The following is a 16964-nucleotide window of genomic DNA, read 5'->3' as shown; positions in this document are numbered from 1 at the left end:
GCACTATAAAAACTATAATTTTAAATTTACGTATTTTTTTTAAATGAGCACGTATAGCGCGTTGCTGACCTTTCATCCGTCTTGACGATAAGTAGCGGTATTCGTAGGGTAGTTTGATAATTGTTATTTATTATATAGTAAAAGACGTATATATGCATTATTTTATGGGGTATATTTATTACACTGGCGTACAATTAACAAAATCTCACTATCGGGTTTATTAAAATCTTAATACTATGTTTATGTATAAATAAATACAACATTTGACGCATTGGCACCCTTTAACGCTATCCGCCGTACACTAGAGATCGATAAAAATATAGAATATAAAACTATAACGGTAATAAACACAATGTACAGTAAAACGAATACTAAAGATACAAACGGTATCCTTGTTGGTTCTGGACGACGCGAGAATATGCATTGATTTGTACATTTCGTTGATTGCGAGCGAACGGAATGCAGCGTTGACAGTAAGTACCGACAGAGCACGGCCGAGCGTCCCCGACAGGGCCGATGATTACAATACAATCGTTTTCTTTTATCAAATGTAATTTATAATATAAATAATAAATAAATTTATAATTAAATTTAACATCGACCTACGATCGAGGGACGCACGCAAGCGGTCTGAACACTTTAATCGGAGAAGTTTCTATGGAAACTCCAAAGAGATTGAAGTTATATATGAAAAACCGATTTTATTTAAATCTTTCCTTCGCCTACTCATATATCTTCTCATCTTAACCGAGTACAAATGTTAAGCTTTTTTAATATGTAAGCCTTAAAATAAAACAGGTATGTACATACAAAAATAAGGATTTAAAATATGGCCTTTAGACGGTGCTCTAATATATAGTATGGCAAAATTGAGCATAGACTAGCAAAATACATACTACGTGGCCGGAAACTTACTAACTAGTGGCAAGATTACTGAGCGTAGAAGATAAATAATTTAGTTTGACTACTATTATCTACGCAGATTAATCAAAATGGGTGGAATAGATTGTCAAATTTACATTCTTTCGTGTTGTCCTGAGAACGGGTTCAGCACGGAAAGACATTTTAGAGTCGGAATATTTATCGAATCGACGAAACATTTTGTAATATTTGTTTACGGCCGAATGTAAATTTGACTTGTCACAGTTGACGAAACTGCTATCCTGTAGCAAATAATATTTAGCATCTTATTATTTCTTTTAACGATGGATTCAAAGATATGTATCGCTCCTGTAAACTTGACTACCGACTACTAACTAGGAAAAATGGCGTACTGGACTATCGTCGACTGCAACTGACTTGAAATGTTTTGATATTAACCTTGAACGTGATATTACTACGATTGAGTTGCTTTCGAAGAAAAACTACATCTAGTCTACATTCATTACGAAAAGGTCGACTTTACAGCTAAGTCTATTTTTTACTTCAATAATAATCTAGAAATCGCGAGAACTACACTTTACTTCACTACGAGTTAATTGTAAGAAACAAATTTTCTAACAGACTAGGTGGTTACATAATATCTAACGCTCTTAAATCCGAGTTCTGGTTAAAATTGCAGCGTCTCTATTCATGGCGCCGCTCAGTGTGGTGTTACTATTATGTAAAACAAACTTACAAATGGTTGTTTTGTCCTAATTCGTGCTAACTTATTTTAAATACTGCACCTCTTATATTGTCAGCGACAACAACAGTTCGGTAAGTAGCGCAACGATAAAATATCAGAACCAAATCGATCAGAGGTTTAACAAATCAACTTCGGAATGTGGGCACAGCTTTGTGTGAAACAATAACACACTCACTTAACGCGGCGTAAAAACAAAACTTCTCTTCAGGAAAACGCCAGCTCCGTATAAAAAATAGTATGTAACAGTCCAATAACAACGTAGAGAAGACGATCGTCTACAGTATGAGTGTGGAGTGGTCTCGGTGGAGGCGGCGGCGCGCCCTGAGCGGGGCGGCGGCCAGCAGGTCGGACGGGGGCGGAGGCCCGGGGGCGCGCGCTCCGCTCTCCTGGTAGAACACCTGCGCTCGGCCGCAGCTGGCACCCAACACCACGCTGTCTTCGCTCCTGCTCACAAACATATATACTTATGTATTATAGTATCGTACTAGCACTTAATGTATAATGGTACACTTCTACATCAACAAGACTGATGAATTATTTATGCCATGCGTGAGCTCACCTTTGGCTTTATAGTTTCTTTAAATGCAGCGGCCACATTTTTTTTTTATTTTAGGTTCCTACATTAGCAATTCGATGATTTTTTTTTCAAAATTGAGCGCCTATTATATATTTTGTTTAGAATGTAGTGCAAATGAGTTGCCATTTTAAAATATAGTGTTAAGGTGTACTGCAACGTTCAGCCCGTCGGAGCACTCTCACCTCAATATGAACTCTGTCAAATCCGGTTGTTCCTCGAACTCGTTATGTATGTAGCCCATGGTAGCGATGTCTAACGCCGCCCATGGGCCGCCCTTCTTGACGGTGCCCCAGTCGGGGTCCAGCAACAGGTAACTGTAGTCGGTCGAGTCGGGCTCCGTGGTCGGCGGCTCCATACACTTCTGCTCGATCGGACCCAGAGCGTTTAGAGAAGCCTCCCACTGAAACATTACATAATATTATATATAGGTACTAGAAATGTCATCACAAGGTAAATGACATACAGAATAAAAATTCTGAAGTCTCTATATGACTTTCACAGACTAATAAAACATTAGTAATGAGCAGACTTGATAGTTCCAAGAGTAACCCTATAAGATTAAAGGTGACCTAAACGAGTTACTTTGAAGAACAGCTGTCAATATATTATCTCATTGCACAAGGAATAATACTACATAATACTGGCTGGCTATACGTGTTGCTACACAATAAATAAAATGAAAGACATTCAAACTCAGTTTATTATACTCGCTCTTAGTACTACTATACTATACTCTTACTATGCCAACTTAATAGATAACGAATAATTAAATAACGTATTGGTGTACTGACGAGCGTGTTGATGGTCTGTGTGTCGTCGGCGGCGTCCAGGTCCAGCAGTTCCAGCAGCGCCATGTTGTGTAGTCCGCTGACGAACAGCGCGCACCTCACGGACTGAGAGCTGTAGGAAGGCAGGGAGTCCACGTCGCACTCGCCGTCCGACTCCGACTCCGAACTGTCCTCGAGGCGGGACCTCTTCCTAAATAAACATGTACATGTATGAGAATCAAACGTTTTTGGATGCGCTGCACTTTTTGTTATACAGAAAACTACAGCAATGATTAAATTGCCGAGATCGATTATAAGTCCTGGAGACGTGTCACCTACCTTTCAGTGAATGTGACTTGTTTCTCTAGAGCCGGAGTCAGTAACTCCCTCAGCTCCAAGGGCGTCATGACCCTGCTGCTGTATCCGCTGGACTTGTCTGAGAACGCTAAGTGGCTCAGCTTCTCCATGAGAGGCGTCAACTGGACTCCCGATAGCTTCTTCTTAAAACTCAACGTGTCTGCGCCCGTGTCTATCTGCTTTTCTGAATTTTCCGAGAGCGACTTTAAAGGCAGCGACAGCGTTTTCCGCCTCGACTGGTCCGTTTGCACCGTATTCGACGAATCCTTCGCCACCCTTTTCGGGGTTCTTTGCGGAGACTTCATTAGTTCCGAATCGAAATCTTTAAACTTGTCTAACTCGCCTAACTTATGATTAAAATTGAACACGCTATCTTCCTTGGAATGTTTAATGCCAGAATAATACTGCTCCAGGTACTGGTTGAAGAGCGACTCTGATATGGCGACGCCGTCGTTTCTGAAAACCGGAAACAGTGGATCGTTGATGGTCATAGTATTCTGCCCCTTCGTTTCCGGCGAGGGTGTCGACTCGTCTTCCATTTTGGATCTCTTAAGCTTCATATTAGAGGAAGCTCTGGTCGACAGTTTCCTAAAGGTCTCCTGCAGGTCGGTAACGCTCGCCAACTTCCTCATCGGTTCCGGCTTGTTAATGAAATGTTCCCCGATGCTATTGCTGTCTAGGATTACTCTGTCCCTCCTCTCGGCCGTTGTCATGCTGCTATCTGTTTTGACGACGTCCGGCTCTAGTTCCAGTTTCTCATCAGCGTCCGGGTTCTGACATATGGACAGCATGTTCCCGTGGAGCCGCTTGTAGTCGACCATGGGTGTCGACACGACGCTCGTCTGTCCCGTGAACACTTTCTCGCTGACTTCGTTCTCTTTAACGTCCTCGTCCAAAGACTTCTGAGTTTTGAAGGTCAGCGATAGTTTGTTAGGTCTCGGCCGTGGTTTGTTTGTGAACGGAACCACATCCGGCATGCTGGGTTTCCGTGGTACGGAACCTTCTTCTCTGTTCGGCGGCGATATCATGGTGTGGTCTTCCTCCGGCACAGCCGTGAACAGTAACGATTTATCCCGCTTCATGCCCGACTGAGGATGATCGCGGACTCTCTCTCTTTCCGCTTCTTGCATCTGCGGACGAACATAAACAACACGTTCATGATAAATTTAACATATTATCTCCGAGCTTAAAATAGAATACTTAAATAAGTATATTATCTTAATTAATAACAAGATAGTGCTTTGAATATACTACTGGCATCGTTTTTATATATTTATATAGAAACATGCCGAGTTTTTCAAGGTCAAATTTCCGATTCAAATGCAAAACGAATATGGGTCTGATCGATCACCTTCTTGAATCGGGCGATCATTTCCTCTCCCTTCTGGTAAAACTCTTGCAGTTTGTCGGCTTGTTTTTTCAAATTGTAATAAGTTTTCTTGCCGACATAAACCACTAGCAGCTGAGCGCCGAGCGGTAGCGGAACCTTCGTCTTCAGGTTTTCAGCTGGGGATTTAATCCTATACGGGTCCACTACCGTCAAGTATGAGGTCAGACTTGGAGGGAGTTGCGTGGAAATTATTCTGAAACAAATATTACGTTCAAGAATACGTTTCAATACAAACAATATTCTGTGTCGTAATGTCGTTTACTTATTATTATATAGTATGACGCCTCCCAGCACGCCCCTGCTCCGTCGGCAGTGTTCCAATATCTGCATGGATTCCATATAAACCGATGTCGCGCTCTGAAAATTAAAATAGTAGACTCGTGTATATCGAGCTCCGACTGTGTACGAGCAGGAAACTGTTAAAACACATTTAGAAGGGATTTTTAAATTTAGAATACATTTAAACGGCTCTGAGCTTACAACTATAAACCCAACGGACGAGTACAAGAACATATGGTGTTTAGGTAATGAATTATTCGTTTATATCGGTTTAATGTACATTACAAAATGATCAGAAAGTTATTTGATATGTAGTGAATTTATTTATGAGCGAACCTCGTTACTAGACCGGGGGTAATCCAATTGGCCTCTAATCTTGTTACGACGTTAATGGAATGGCATCACGCGCGCTGTGTTACATTACGGTTCGTGGGGTCAAAAACATACAACCAGACCTGAGATTACACGGGATTAACCTTACACAGGGTCAATAATGATTAAAAAAAATGTATATGATTTAGGGTAATTTCGATCACACAAAATTGTGACGACAAGACAAACGTCCTAGAAGAGGAAAAAGATTTTGTTCATTGATTCTGAGAGCAATTATTATAGATACTATCTTTGAGTTGGAAGATTCTTTAGAAAAAACTATCAACTAAATGACTTAGTGTTTGTAAATGAGTCTGGTAGTTACATCGTCAGCGGAACTACAGCTCGTCTGTCAGCTTAAAGACGTATAATATAGATTTCTTTATACAAAATATAATTAAAATTATTAAAAAAAATAACCGTGTCATTAGTAAATTTAATGTGACTATATTATAGCTGGTACTGGTGTAATGTTACTGCTATCGGGTGCGGACGACGTTGATAACTGATAAGTAACATTACAATCCAAACAAACAATTGAAATTACACCTCTATTGGTTACGATAACTGGCTGATAGTTAAATTATAATACTCTAGTCTACGCCTACCGCTAGTCCGCGTCGGCAAACTAGACACTTACAGTTTAACGTATTTTCTGCATATACATATGTACGTTGATACTGTCATGTAAGATCTATAATTCTGATATATATGTGTTGGGTTTGGTTTCTAAATCAAAATTAGTAGACATACGGTTCTCACTTAAAAATTTATAATTATATTACGTATAACTTTCTGACACAGTAGCTAAGTTTTATAGTAGAATATTTTTTTAATAACATTGTATTGTTTTTTATTCGGCAGAACAAGATCTGTTAATGATTCTGAAATTGAATAAAAAAAGTAACTTTTCAAAGCTTAAACACATAACCTACAAGCAATATTCAAAAACGAGTTTCTCTTCGCGATTCATAAAAAAAGAAAAGTTAAAACCTTTTTATAAAATAACCGCGTTGACAATCCGCATCATTTACGAATAAAATATTTAAATAGAAAAACTGGCATTCGCTTCTGTGAATTTGAGTTTAAGAAGGAAATAAATATCAGGAATCGATAATGACCAAGTTCCCCCGAGGACTGGAATGCTGACGTCAACAACGAAACGCCTCGTCAACGAAGTATTTAATTTGAAAAACTTTCAAGACAAACATGTATTAGATCTAAGAGTTATCCAATGAGATCTAAGACTTTCGCGAGTTTTCATTTAAATGAAAACAATATTTTCGGATGTATTTTTTTATTATTTTAAATTACACACGTGAACAATGTCTTTTTTTTCATCTCGTCTGACGATGATCACTCGGTATGTAGTTAATATAATTAAAAACGGGTAGTAAATCCGAAAATATTAGTATTATTTCAATCTATTATTTTTAATATTTACAACAAATATATGAAATAAATATCTAATTACCTTAGGAAGGCTCAGCATGGGCACTCGCTGGAATATATGACATCCGTATTGTAAGACGGGTAAGTAGGTCTCAAAGATCTGATACATCTTCTCCGCCAGGCGGCGGCTGTCTTCCATAGCGTCGGCCAGCGCTTGCAGGTCTCCGTGGTACACTCTTATCATGGACGTCAGCAGACTGGCGCGGTTCTTCAACACCCAGTCAGGGATGTTCCTATCGCTGCCTATCGCCTACGATATAAACGATACTGAATGTCAGGTACATTCAACATACGAGTATAGCAGGAACCAAATCTTAGTTAAGACAAAGTCCATTCTATATATCCTTACACTAGACCCTACACGCTATCTTACCAGTATGTATCTGCCGTATTCTCTGATGATGAACTTGCCGCTCTGCAGCGTTATGGCCAGCGGCTGAGAGAACAGTGATTTGGTACAGTGAGCCACACCAACGACCTGGTACAAATTAATCATCTTGTATAATATAAACGCGACTTATACGAAGTGTACTTTTGTTAGTCGGTGATTCAAAATAACCGGTAGTAAGGTGATTTAGTGTGGGAGCAACGCATAGTTGGCTAAAAAAAATCTAGCACTTTCTATATTTAAACACGCAACTTGTTAATTTTATTGTTTCGTTTTAAGAAAAACATATTTAACATAAAATTTGATTTTCGAATGTCATTGAAATTTACAAATTAAACCTCGAGATATTATAGACTACGTAATACCATGTTAGAAGTAATAATATTTTATCTTGAATAAAATGTTTATAATGTGTAATTCCATTAATATAATGTATATAAAAGATCTTTGTACAATGAATTTAAATAAATTTACTATTATATTAACATAAACTTTGTTTCAATTTCCATTTGAATATGAAAATAAATAAACTATATGCGTACATATTAAATATTGTCACACGAAATTTATTAAAATATCCGAGTCCGTATAAATATACGAAATGAAAATGTTGCATCGTTAAGGAAGATACAGAGAAAGATGGAAAAAAAAATACCATTAAGGAGATTAGAAATGTTTATTTTAAAGGTACAAAAAAAATGTTCAAAGCCATAAAAGTATCAGACACAAGTGGGCGTGAATAAAAACAAAGCTGAATATTTTTTAACGTAAATTCTCGTTATTCCGAACGCTTCCATAATGCCGCTCGCATTATACAACGGGTCAAAGGGATTCAGATATGGGGTTAAAAGTGTAGAGAAACCTCGGAGGCGGACGCGGTGCCATTCATTAAAAAATGTTGAATGTTTTATTTTCGACGAGAGATTTTTCATTCGAAGAACACAATTTTAATTATTACACTTACATTATAATAAAAAATAACTTGTTATATTATTCGTTTGGAACGATAACGATAGCAAAGCTTTTGAATTCATAAAATTCTCTAGAGTTCTCGACGTGGAAAGACTAGTTTGATTGTAAAGTGGCTCTTCGTGTAGCCTAATTGGCCCTACATGTTTCAATGGCAACTCCGGACGGCAAGAGCTCGGACGGACGGAGCTCTCAACATTATCGCCACTTAAATTATGCAGATTGAGATAATTTCACGTGCTTTGGGATTAATATATCTACTACAGAATTTTACGTTGAATTATCTAGGAGTTTATCTGTCTTAGAATTTACTGGACGAGACGCTTTACGAGATAATTTTTTATATATGATATAAAAAAGCGTAGGTAAATATATTGAAGGAATGGTATTTTATTTTAGGTTCAGTTTCGCTTTGTGTCTACGTTTCGTTTTTGCCAAAAAAAAAAAAATCTGTTCCAGTACGTTCTTTCGAAATTTTTACAGGTGTATTAACTAAAAAGATGTTTCTAGAGATTTTTAGTTTAGAAATGGGTTTCAACATTTTTTGTATGGAAAGGAAATATAAATACCACTTTTATTTTTAAAAATTTTGATCTTTGATGTTTCATTGACGAATTTAAATAATGATCATTTCAACAACGTTCATTTAAAATAATAATATTAATCTTATTAAAGTGTAGTTAACCAACCGGTCATAATTTATATTGTCTAGTCTCTTTGAATCTGTAAGTCACGAAGACTATTAGTGATGCTGTCGGACTATCACTTCGTCGTTCTTAGATACAAAACGTAATTGTGATTTAATTTAACGTACCAATATTTTGATATTTAAAACAACTTATAAATCAATTTACGTAAAAATATATACCGACTTCAGATTACTCACCGATATATGTTATATTTTTGTCATGTTTTTTGAGATTGATGGATCGCTTAAATATTTCTTTTACTTGTACTTTTCACTTGTAGTGCTACTTTGCGCGATACAATATATATTTTCTATAGATATAATATTGCTGTTTCAATTTAAATAAGTAGGTATATATATATCGAAAAAAAAGTAGTGTTAAAAACTAAAATATATTATATTTTTAATCGATTTTATATAAAAATTAAAAATATTGTTATATTCCTTATATATTAATGAGATTATTCTAAGAGCCAGCGGATGCAAACATCATCTATAAATACTAACCCCACGTGTCTACATCGTCTAACTTAAAGCATACCTACAGCTTACAGTCTCCCATTCATAACTCTACACACAGTATCAACGTGAGTATATGAATAAAAACGGAAAACTGTCGGTTTTGACGTTACAAACCAGTGGTAAGCCTATAGTGTTTTAGGGAAAAACCTAGTTAAATAAACGTAACAGTAAAATAATATTTATTTCATCTCTTCTGTCCGTGATCCGGTAACTGCAAAGTAAACGAAACTTCGAGAGTATGTTTTCAAAACTAGTTATAAACACGTAGTAAGTAATTCCGAAAAATATTAGTTTTACTTCAATGAATGCTCGCGAAAGTCTTAGTTCTCAATAACTTTTAACGTAACACTAATTTTTTTTATTGGTCACAATGTTATATATACATATATACATCCTATTCCCGTATCCCGTTCCCGAAATAAGTTCGGGATCTCGCCCTGAGCTGTCACTTCAGACAACGCTGTCATTCATATTCGAGAGTATTTATAAATTACACGTTCAACTTTCCGAGAAACCTTAATCACTACCAATCAATAAAATTGACAAGTCCGTGTCATTTGCGTCTCATGGTTCCGTAGTGAAATGAAAAAACATTTTATACGTAAATTAGGTTTTTTTTTTCATATAATATTTTATACACATTTTCTTCCAAAGTTTTCCACGTCAGGTTTTATTTACTTCTCAAAAATTTATTATATTTTTTTTCTTGAGTTACCATTTTCAATCGTGCAAAAATTTGATGTTAAGGGAAAAATATTTTTTGTTTTACTTATATTCTTATATAGTTTATCTTATTATTATTATGGTTGACAGGAAATGTATTCTACGACTGTCGATTTCATTGAGGAATACGTGTCCGTATTCTTACCTCAGCATTGCGTACTCAGATCTTTTCAAGTTATAGCGTAATGTATGTTTATGAACGAGTGACTGAAAACAGTCCGTGTGTAGTGTGACAATGCAAACACATACTAAGGTTACCGTCACACTGTTCGTCGTATTTGAAAGACGGACAAACATATATATATTGTTATGAAATTAAGATAAGCGCAACAAATTAATTAAAATAATGAAAATACTTTTCAAAATCACTTTATACGGTTACAGTGTGTGGAATGTAGATTGATATGAGAAGTTAAAATGACGCAACACGGTCTCTAGAATGTCGCACCCGAGACGACCTCATAATATAAAAGTTGTTTTACAAAACTGGATTTTCGTAAACATCGGACGGAAATAAGACGCGAATTAATTTCATCATTTGAATACGAGCTGTGGTAGTATAGTCATGAAATATGAAATTTATGAAAGTATCCGGGGAATTAAGCAATTGTGAGGTGAATATATTTATATATATATACCGTTAAACCAATGACGTAACATGTTTTTTACTTTACTACAACCTAAATAACTTCGTCTTGTGGTCTCGAGAACTAATTATATGTCGTGTTGCCGATATGCGGGACACAGTATTTCGCAAGAACATAAAAACATAACAAGTTCGAGACATCTGGTTCACATTCAAAGTGTACAAGATAATCAGTGTATGTATGCATGTTTGTTCCGTACCTGTCCAGCCAGCGCCAGCCTCTGTGTGTCAGACACCCAGCCAGGATGAAAGTACAGTACAGCATCAGCGGGATCGTCCTCCTCGGAGAGACAGCATTGTGTGTCGTACACGAATACTATCATCATTTCCCTACAACATATGAGATAATACATAGAGAGACAACTCTTTATATATATACACAAACTTTATTTGTGTTTTACATATTATTTATAGCAAATAATGACATTAAGAATTCCTGAAATAGATAAAAATTAATCATATCATTTAAATAAATATCAGATAATAGTTTTTAAAATTTTCATGTTAGACATATTTAATGACTGACACCTGAGTAAAACGAATTAAGACAAACGAAACCTCTCAGCATGCAATGTATTCACCGCGCGTGTGCCGGGTCCATCGTGTTGCAGGGAGAGGAGCTTCAACAGTGCCTCGGACTTGCAACCCAGGTGTGGCTTTATCTAACGCGCGTTAAACTCTCACCTCCACCGTCCAAGCTCCTCTCTCTATCTAACCAAATTTGGAAAAATCCCACCAGGTCTGCCTTCGAAGTACGTTCCAAGAATGAATTGATGTAAGTTCTGGACAGGCCCAAGTCTTTCAGTAGGTTGTAGAGAGATTTAGCCGTTATACCTCTCGCTCCCACTTCTACCGCGTACAAATCCACGACGAACCTATTTCGAGTGAGTTCTTTTGTGAGCTCATAACATTTATTGACCTTGATGGCCTGCTCTTTGGAGATGTTGGTTTCCCAACTCTATTATCACAACGCGTTTAAAAATTCGCGAATATAAAAATATGTCTGGTCTGGAGGCCGGCAAACGGATATCCTCTCGGATTTCCTATTGTTTATAGTACATATCCATCATAATAGTCTAAGCCCAAGCGGCTGTAAGGATAGAGTAAGGCTTGTTTTGATTTTATAGCCCTAGTGCCTTCTCTCACAAAACCTACTGTATTAAATATCAGTAAGCTGACAGGAAACTAAATCTGTGACTTCCTTATTTAAAAAAAATATATTATTATATGAAATTTTATAGTGACATTATAATAAACTCTGGACATTTAAGTAATTCAAATGTAAACGGACTTGGCATTCGAGTATATTTTGTTTCATGCAACCACAAAATAAAAACAAACAAGATATCCGCATAAATCATAACATCAATAACATTGCTAGCCCGTTCTGATATCAATGCATGCTTTCAAAAGAAACTAAATAAATATATAGCGGGAAAAAGATGAAGTGAGTTATTCTTATCACACAATTTATATCTTAGTATTATTGTTGTTGTTTTTCATACATACATATATGTTTATAATAAAAAACATCTTACATTTCAAGTGTAAAGGAAATCCTATCTCTGTTTTTTTACATTTACAAAAAAAAAAAAACATCTTATAGTATAAAACTTGATTTTTTTTATATATTTCAACTTAAGGCTTTATTAGCATGATCCGTGATGTCTGTGATCTATTATTATTAATATTTAAGCTTTGCTGGCATTATGCATAGATTAGGGTAATTCATAAATAGAGAGAGTTTTCAAGAATATATATGTTTACTAATTAGCATATATCATAAGCTACAAGTTTGTATATTATAACATTAATTCGGAAAGTTGAGAAATGTAAAAAATATATACAACTAAGAGCGTGTTTATTGATAATTATTTTCATTGCATCACATTAATTTTTTTTATGTTTTCTAATAAGTTTCTGATTACTACACGTTTAATAAGTACATATTAATTGGAAGACGGAAGTTTGCTAATTGTTGTAACCAAGTCGACCTTATTTATAATTAAATCAATCAATAAATAGTTTTTTTGTCTTTATACTTAATGAGATACTATTTTCTATGAACGTGGTTTACGCGATCCTATTGTGAAGACCGAGAATCAAAATATGTTAATGATGCTGTCGTTTACAATTGTTTATTATTTAAGTTAGGACCTCTACATGCACTAACATCACGATAATCTAGTCAGTCTACATCTCAGCTAATCATCAAATATACAGTACATTAATTATAATACTAACTTTGCCATTTTCGTTGCTTAACTTGTGTCCGGATATAAAAATACTTTATCACATATCACTTAATCAAGTCATTGGAACATAGATCGATTTTAAAATATTATTTTCTTGTTAACAATATTAACCAAAATCAACAACACCTCCGTCATAATCACTTAAACTAAACAGAGTAAAAATTTAAATAGGAAAATTGTCAACCTGAACACTTGGTGCTGCTAGCAATAAAAAAATATTATTTATAGTTACTAGCTTCATTTAATCATAAGATTATTTTAAATTTATTAAATTAAAAAAAAATTACTATTTACGGTAAATAAAATTTCAATTTGTAATAGTCTTATTTATTACATCTATTTATAGTTTATCACTTATCATATAGTATAGATGGCGCTGAAAAAAAAAGTTACTCAAAAAATTCTTATGTGATAGATGGCGCTTTTAAGAAACAAAAGCAAGATAACTTTAAATATCCAATAAAGTAATATTATTTTAATTGTGTTTCTTATAGTTTTTGAATGAATGATTTTGAATTATTAAAATAGATTAAGAGAGATTATATTATATTGTTAAGATAGATTACCCACAAATTAAACATCTATTAAGAACAGGAATATCTAAAGTGTCTATAATAAAATATTGTTAATGTACCAAATGTGAATTAAAAATATGTTTTTGAAGCAAGGGATATTTTTTGACATTAAGGAGGTTGTGTCCAAACTCTAAGGATTGTAAGGAGGAAATTATTACTTACGCTATAACCTGAGTAATACAAAGTTATTCATCCATTCATTCATGAAATTAGTTACTCAAGTCAATAGTTCAATACTAATAATTTGTAGCCCTATACCCTACGTATCCAAAAAAGGAGATGGCTATGAGAATCCAACTGCTGGATGATTATGTTAATTTTAGAAGTCTCTGTAACCACCTACATGCAGAGTATTGTGAATCGGTTTATCGATCCGATTATATTTTTTTTCTTAAATTCTGTAGGTTTTTTTCATTGGCATATTCACTAACACTATTTATTTAGAGAATTTAAAATACTGAACTCAGGCTGAAGTGAATATTACATATTTTTCTGCTTTTCTTTTTTTTCCTATACTTTAGTTTTTCCGATTGTTTCTCATCGTCACCAAATATACATCTACAATATTATTTAACTCTTTTTTGTAATCTCTTTAGTATAACCAGATAAATCACACCTGACACTGTCATAGCTATTAACAACTTTTTATTCTGCTAATAAGTTTTGATTTTCAAACACTTGCTAACATCAACTGTTGTATTCGATATTGAAGAAACGTATTTTGATGGGATTTCACAACCAAAAGTAGCTGATAAAATTATAATATAGATGTCAAGTTACTATTGATGTGCGTTCTGAGAAGATTTAAAAAATATATATCAACGATTCATAACTTTAATGTAAATGCCTCAATTGCAACTGTTTTATGAAACTTCCACTCTCGAATTTAATGTTTTTGACGATTTTAAAAATATTAACGAATTATTAAATCATCATATCTTAAAAAAAACTCGATTTAAATGAAGGTGATTAAGAATGGTTGGAGTGTTTTGAGATTTTGTTACAGCGATTTAAGAGCTACATCTCTTGAGATAGAGATGCAGGGAGTTGTACGTAACACGAAACAAGATAACTATATCGAACATAGAAATAACGATTGTCTTTCATGAACGAGACAGGATGGGTGCTTTACAGTTCCTGTGGCCAACGACTTTCATCACTTGATACTGTTTGGCTCATGGTTTTCATGGGAACTGAATTCACATTCGTTTAGAATAGTATTTATAATTTAGTCATAGTAAAAAGAAATATTCGAAAATCAAGGGTTTAATACGGTACAGATATGTATCTACAGTTGACATTATGCAATCAGTTGTTCTTTTTTACAAAAAAGAATTTATTATCCGATGAGAATTGATGACAAAACGCAAAATATATAAAATGTTTATTTATTTAATGTAAAACGTACACAGGACATCCGTTTCCGTCGTCCTGATGATGGTTTGAATAATGATTATTTATTCGTTACAATATCACGGCTCCCGGGTATGGATTCGGAGAAATGGTGCGCCTTCTTGTGACAGTTTTTAATTATTCCGACAGATAGCTAGTTATTTAATAACTTTATTACGAAATGTCAGTATAATTAGTAATTAATGAGAAATTAACATTCAACTAATTACTTCCAAATGTTTAATTGATAACATTATTTGATAGTTAGTATAGATTTATAAATTAATATCAACTGGAAAAGGAACTTGCTCAATTAAGTACATATATCCTGTCAGTCGAGGCGGTCACTAATGCGTAGCTGTTATGTAGTTGGTGACACTAATAGGCCGAAGTAAATCTATTTTCCTTGCGACATATGCGACACAGCTATTGTGGGAGAGTGAAACGAAAATCATATTATATATATATATGATGATGATGAAACAGTTTAATTTTGATAAAATCTTTATATAATTAAAATTAAATGTTTTTTTAACGATGCCATGACTTATGACAAAACATTTTCGTCACCAACGGGTTATTTATTGGCGTTATTTAACTGGATATTAACTTTAATACATAATATATACATGTTTGAGTATATTTTAAAAGGATAATAATATGAGGCGATCTCCGATGCATATTTTATTATTATTCACATCATTGCATTTTAAGATATTCTTGACGAGAGTAACCGTTCTCAATGTTAAATTACTTTTTGTAACATGAATGTTGTAAGTATATTTTTGTCTGTTGAGTAAAGAAACCATAATATCTATCTACTTAGTGATTCGTACTGAACGACGGTTAAACAGGTCTTCTCTGCCGCCTGTGTTGGCTATCCAGAAATTACTGAGAGAGAGATGTGACCTGAAGCTCCGACGGCCAGGTCACACAATCATATTACAAGAAAGCTTAAAGTCTCTCATTCATAAATCATCAAGACGTGATAATTGCTTTATTAACAGTTAAAAGAGAAATCTTTGAAGTTATTTATGGCATTATACTTATCATTATATTAAGGTGAAATAAGTCGAGTAGCAAGTGTGAGAAAACATTTAAATTATGTATACGTCAATGAAACAAAACTAATATTTTTAGGAGACCACGTCGTCTGCCCGTGATCGCGGTAGCTGCAAAGTAACCGAAACGTCGGGAGTATGCTGTTAAAAATATTTATAAACACGTAGCAAATCCGAAAAATATTAGTTTTATTTCATTGAATACTCGCGAAAATCTTTGATTTTATTATGTATTAGGCGAGCCTTTAAATATAATTTCTTTTATTTGTATCGTTTCAAATAATTTACAAATCTTCATTATTTTTCTTAACATTATTATAATTGATTTAAAGCATATATGAACAACTATCATCTTATTGTCTTATCCTTAAACATTTGTTAAACTTTATATAAATATACATTTTTAAGATTTGATATATTGTAAGAATATATTTTTTTAATGTTTTCAATTTTTAATAACAAAAAAATATAACAAAGGTTTGAAAGGCTTTTATATTTATTTCTAAAATGCCTGTATTTGTTGTCATATCAACCTCTTTCATACTTTATAGTAATCGTTACACCGACAACAGATTTACTTTTACCCTCCAGGCTTACAAGTGATGTTGGAAATCTTTAACAGATTAATCAGATGAGTTCAAATTCATGGGATGTATTATTTTAATAAAAAAATCTAAGTGAATGTATGCTCTCAGAAGAATAACTCAGAAAAAATATGAAATGTATTCATTTGGCCCTGATTGTCTATTAATAACCAAAGTTGCGACTCCTTGGATGTTCTTTACTCTTTCTCTTCATATATTTACTCCTTTCTTACTTTCATAACAGAGTCAGTGATATATTCGTAGGCTAGTTTATTGAACAAATCGGCTCAAACATTGCTTCAACATCTCAACGGTATTTGGGCCACAGTCTGAGAAATCG

The 16964-nt window shown here is 34.3% G+C and overlaps 1 protein-coding gene across 1 annotated transcript; it reads right to left on the bottom strand.

Moving 5' to 3' along the window:
- Positions 1 to 151: 151 nt before the first annotated feature.
- On the bottom strand, positions 152 to 13153 carry LOC116770354 (uncharacterized). The gene is made up of 10 exons (XM_032661796.2): positions 13002 to 13153; positions 10958 to 11087; positions 7195 to 7299; positions 6844 to 7071; positions 4981 to 5075; positions 4680 to 4911; positions 3311 to 4458; positions 2996 to 3182; positions 2387 to 2604; positions 152 to 2071 (listed from the first exon to the last, which is right to left on the bottom strand). The coding sequence occupies exons 1-10, from the start codon at positions 13007 to 13009 to the stop codon at positions 1903 to 1905; spliced, it is 2520 nt and encodes an 839-aa protein (XP_032517687.2). The 5' UTR covers positions 13010 to 13153; the 3' UTR covers positions 152 to 1902.
- Between the last annotated feature and the right edge of the window lie 3811 nt (positions 13154 to 16964).

This window comes from Danaus plexippus (assembly GCF_018135715.1).
Source record: "Danaus plexippus chromosome 13 unlocalized genomic scaffold, MEX_DaPlex mxdp_15, whole genome shotgun sequence".
Taxonomy (NCBI): Eukaryota; Metazoa; Arthropoda; class Insecta; order Lepidoptera; family Nymphalidae; genus Danaus; species Danaus plexippus.
Note: the sequence above shows the minus strand (reverse complement) of the source record. Positions and strands in the feature narration are given on the sequence as shown.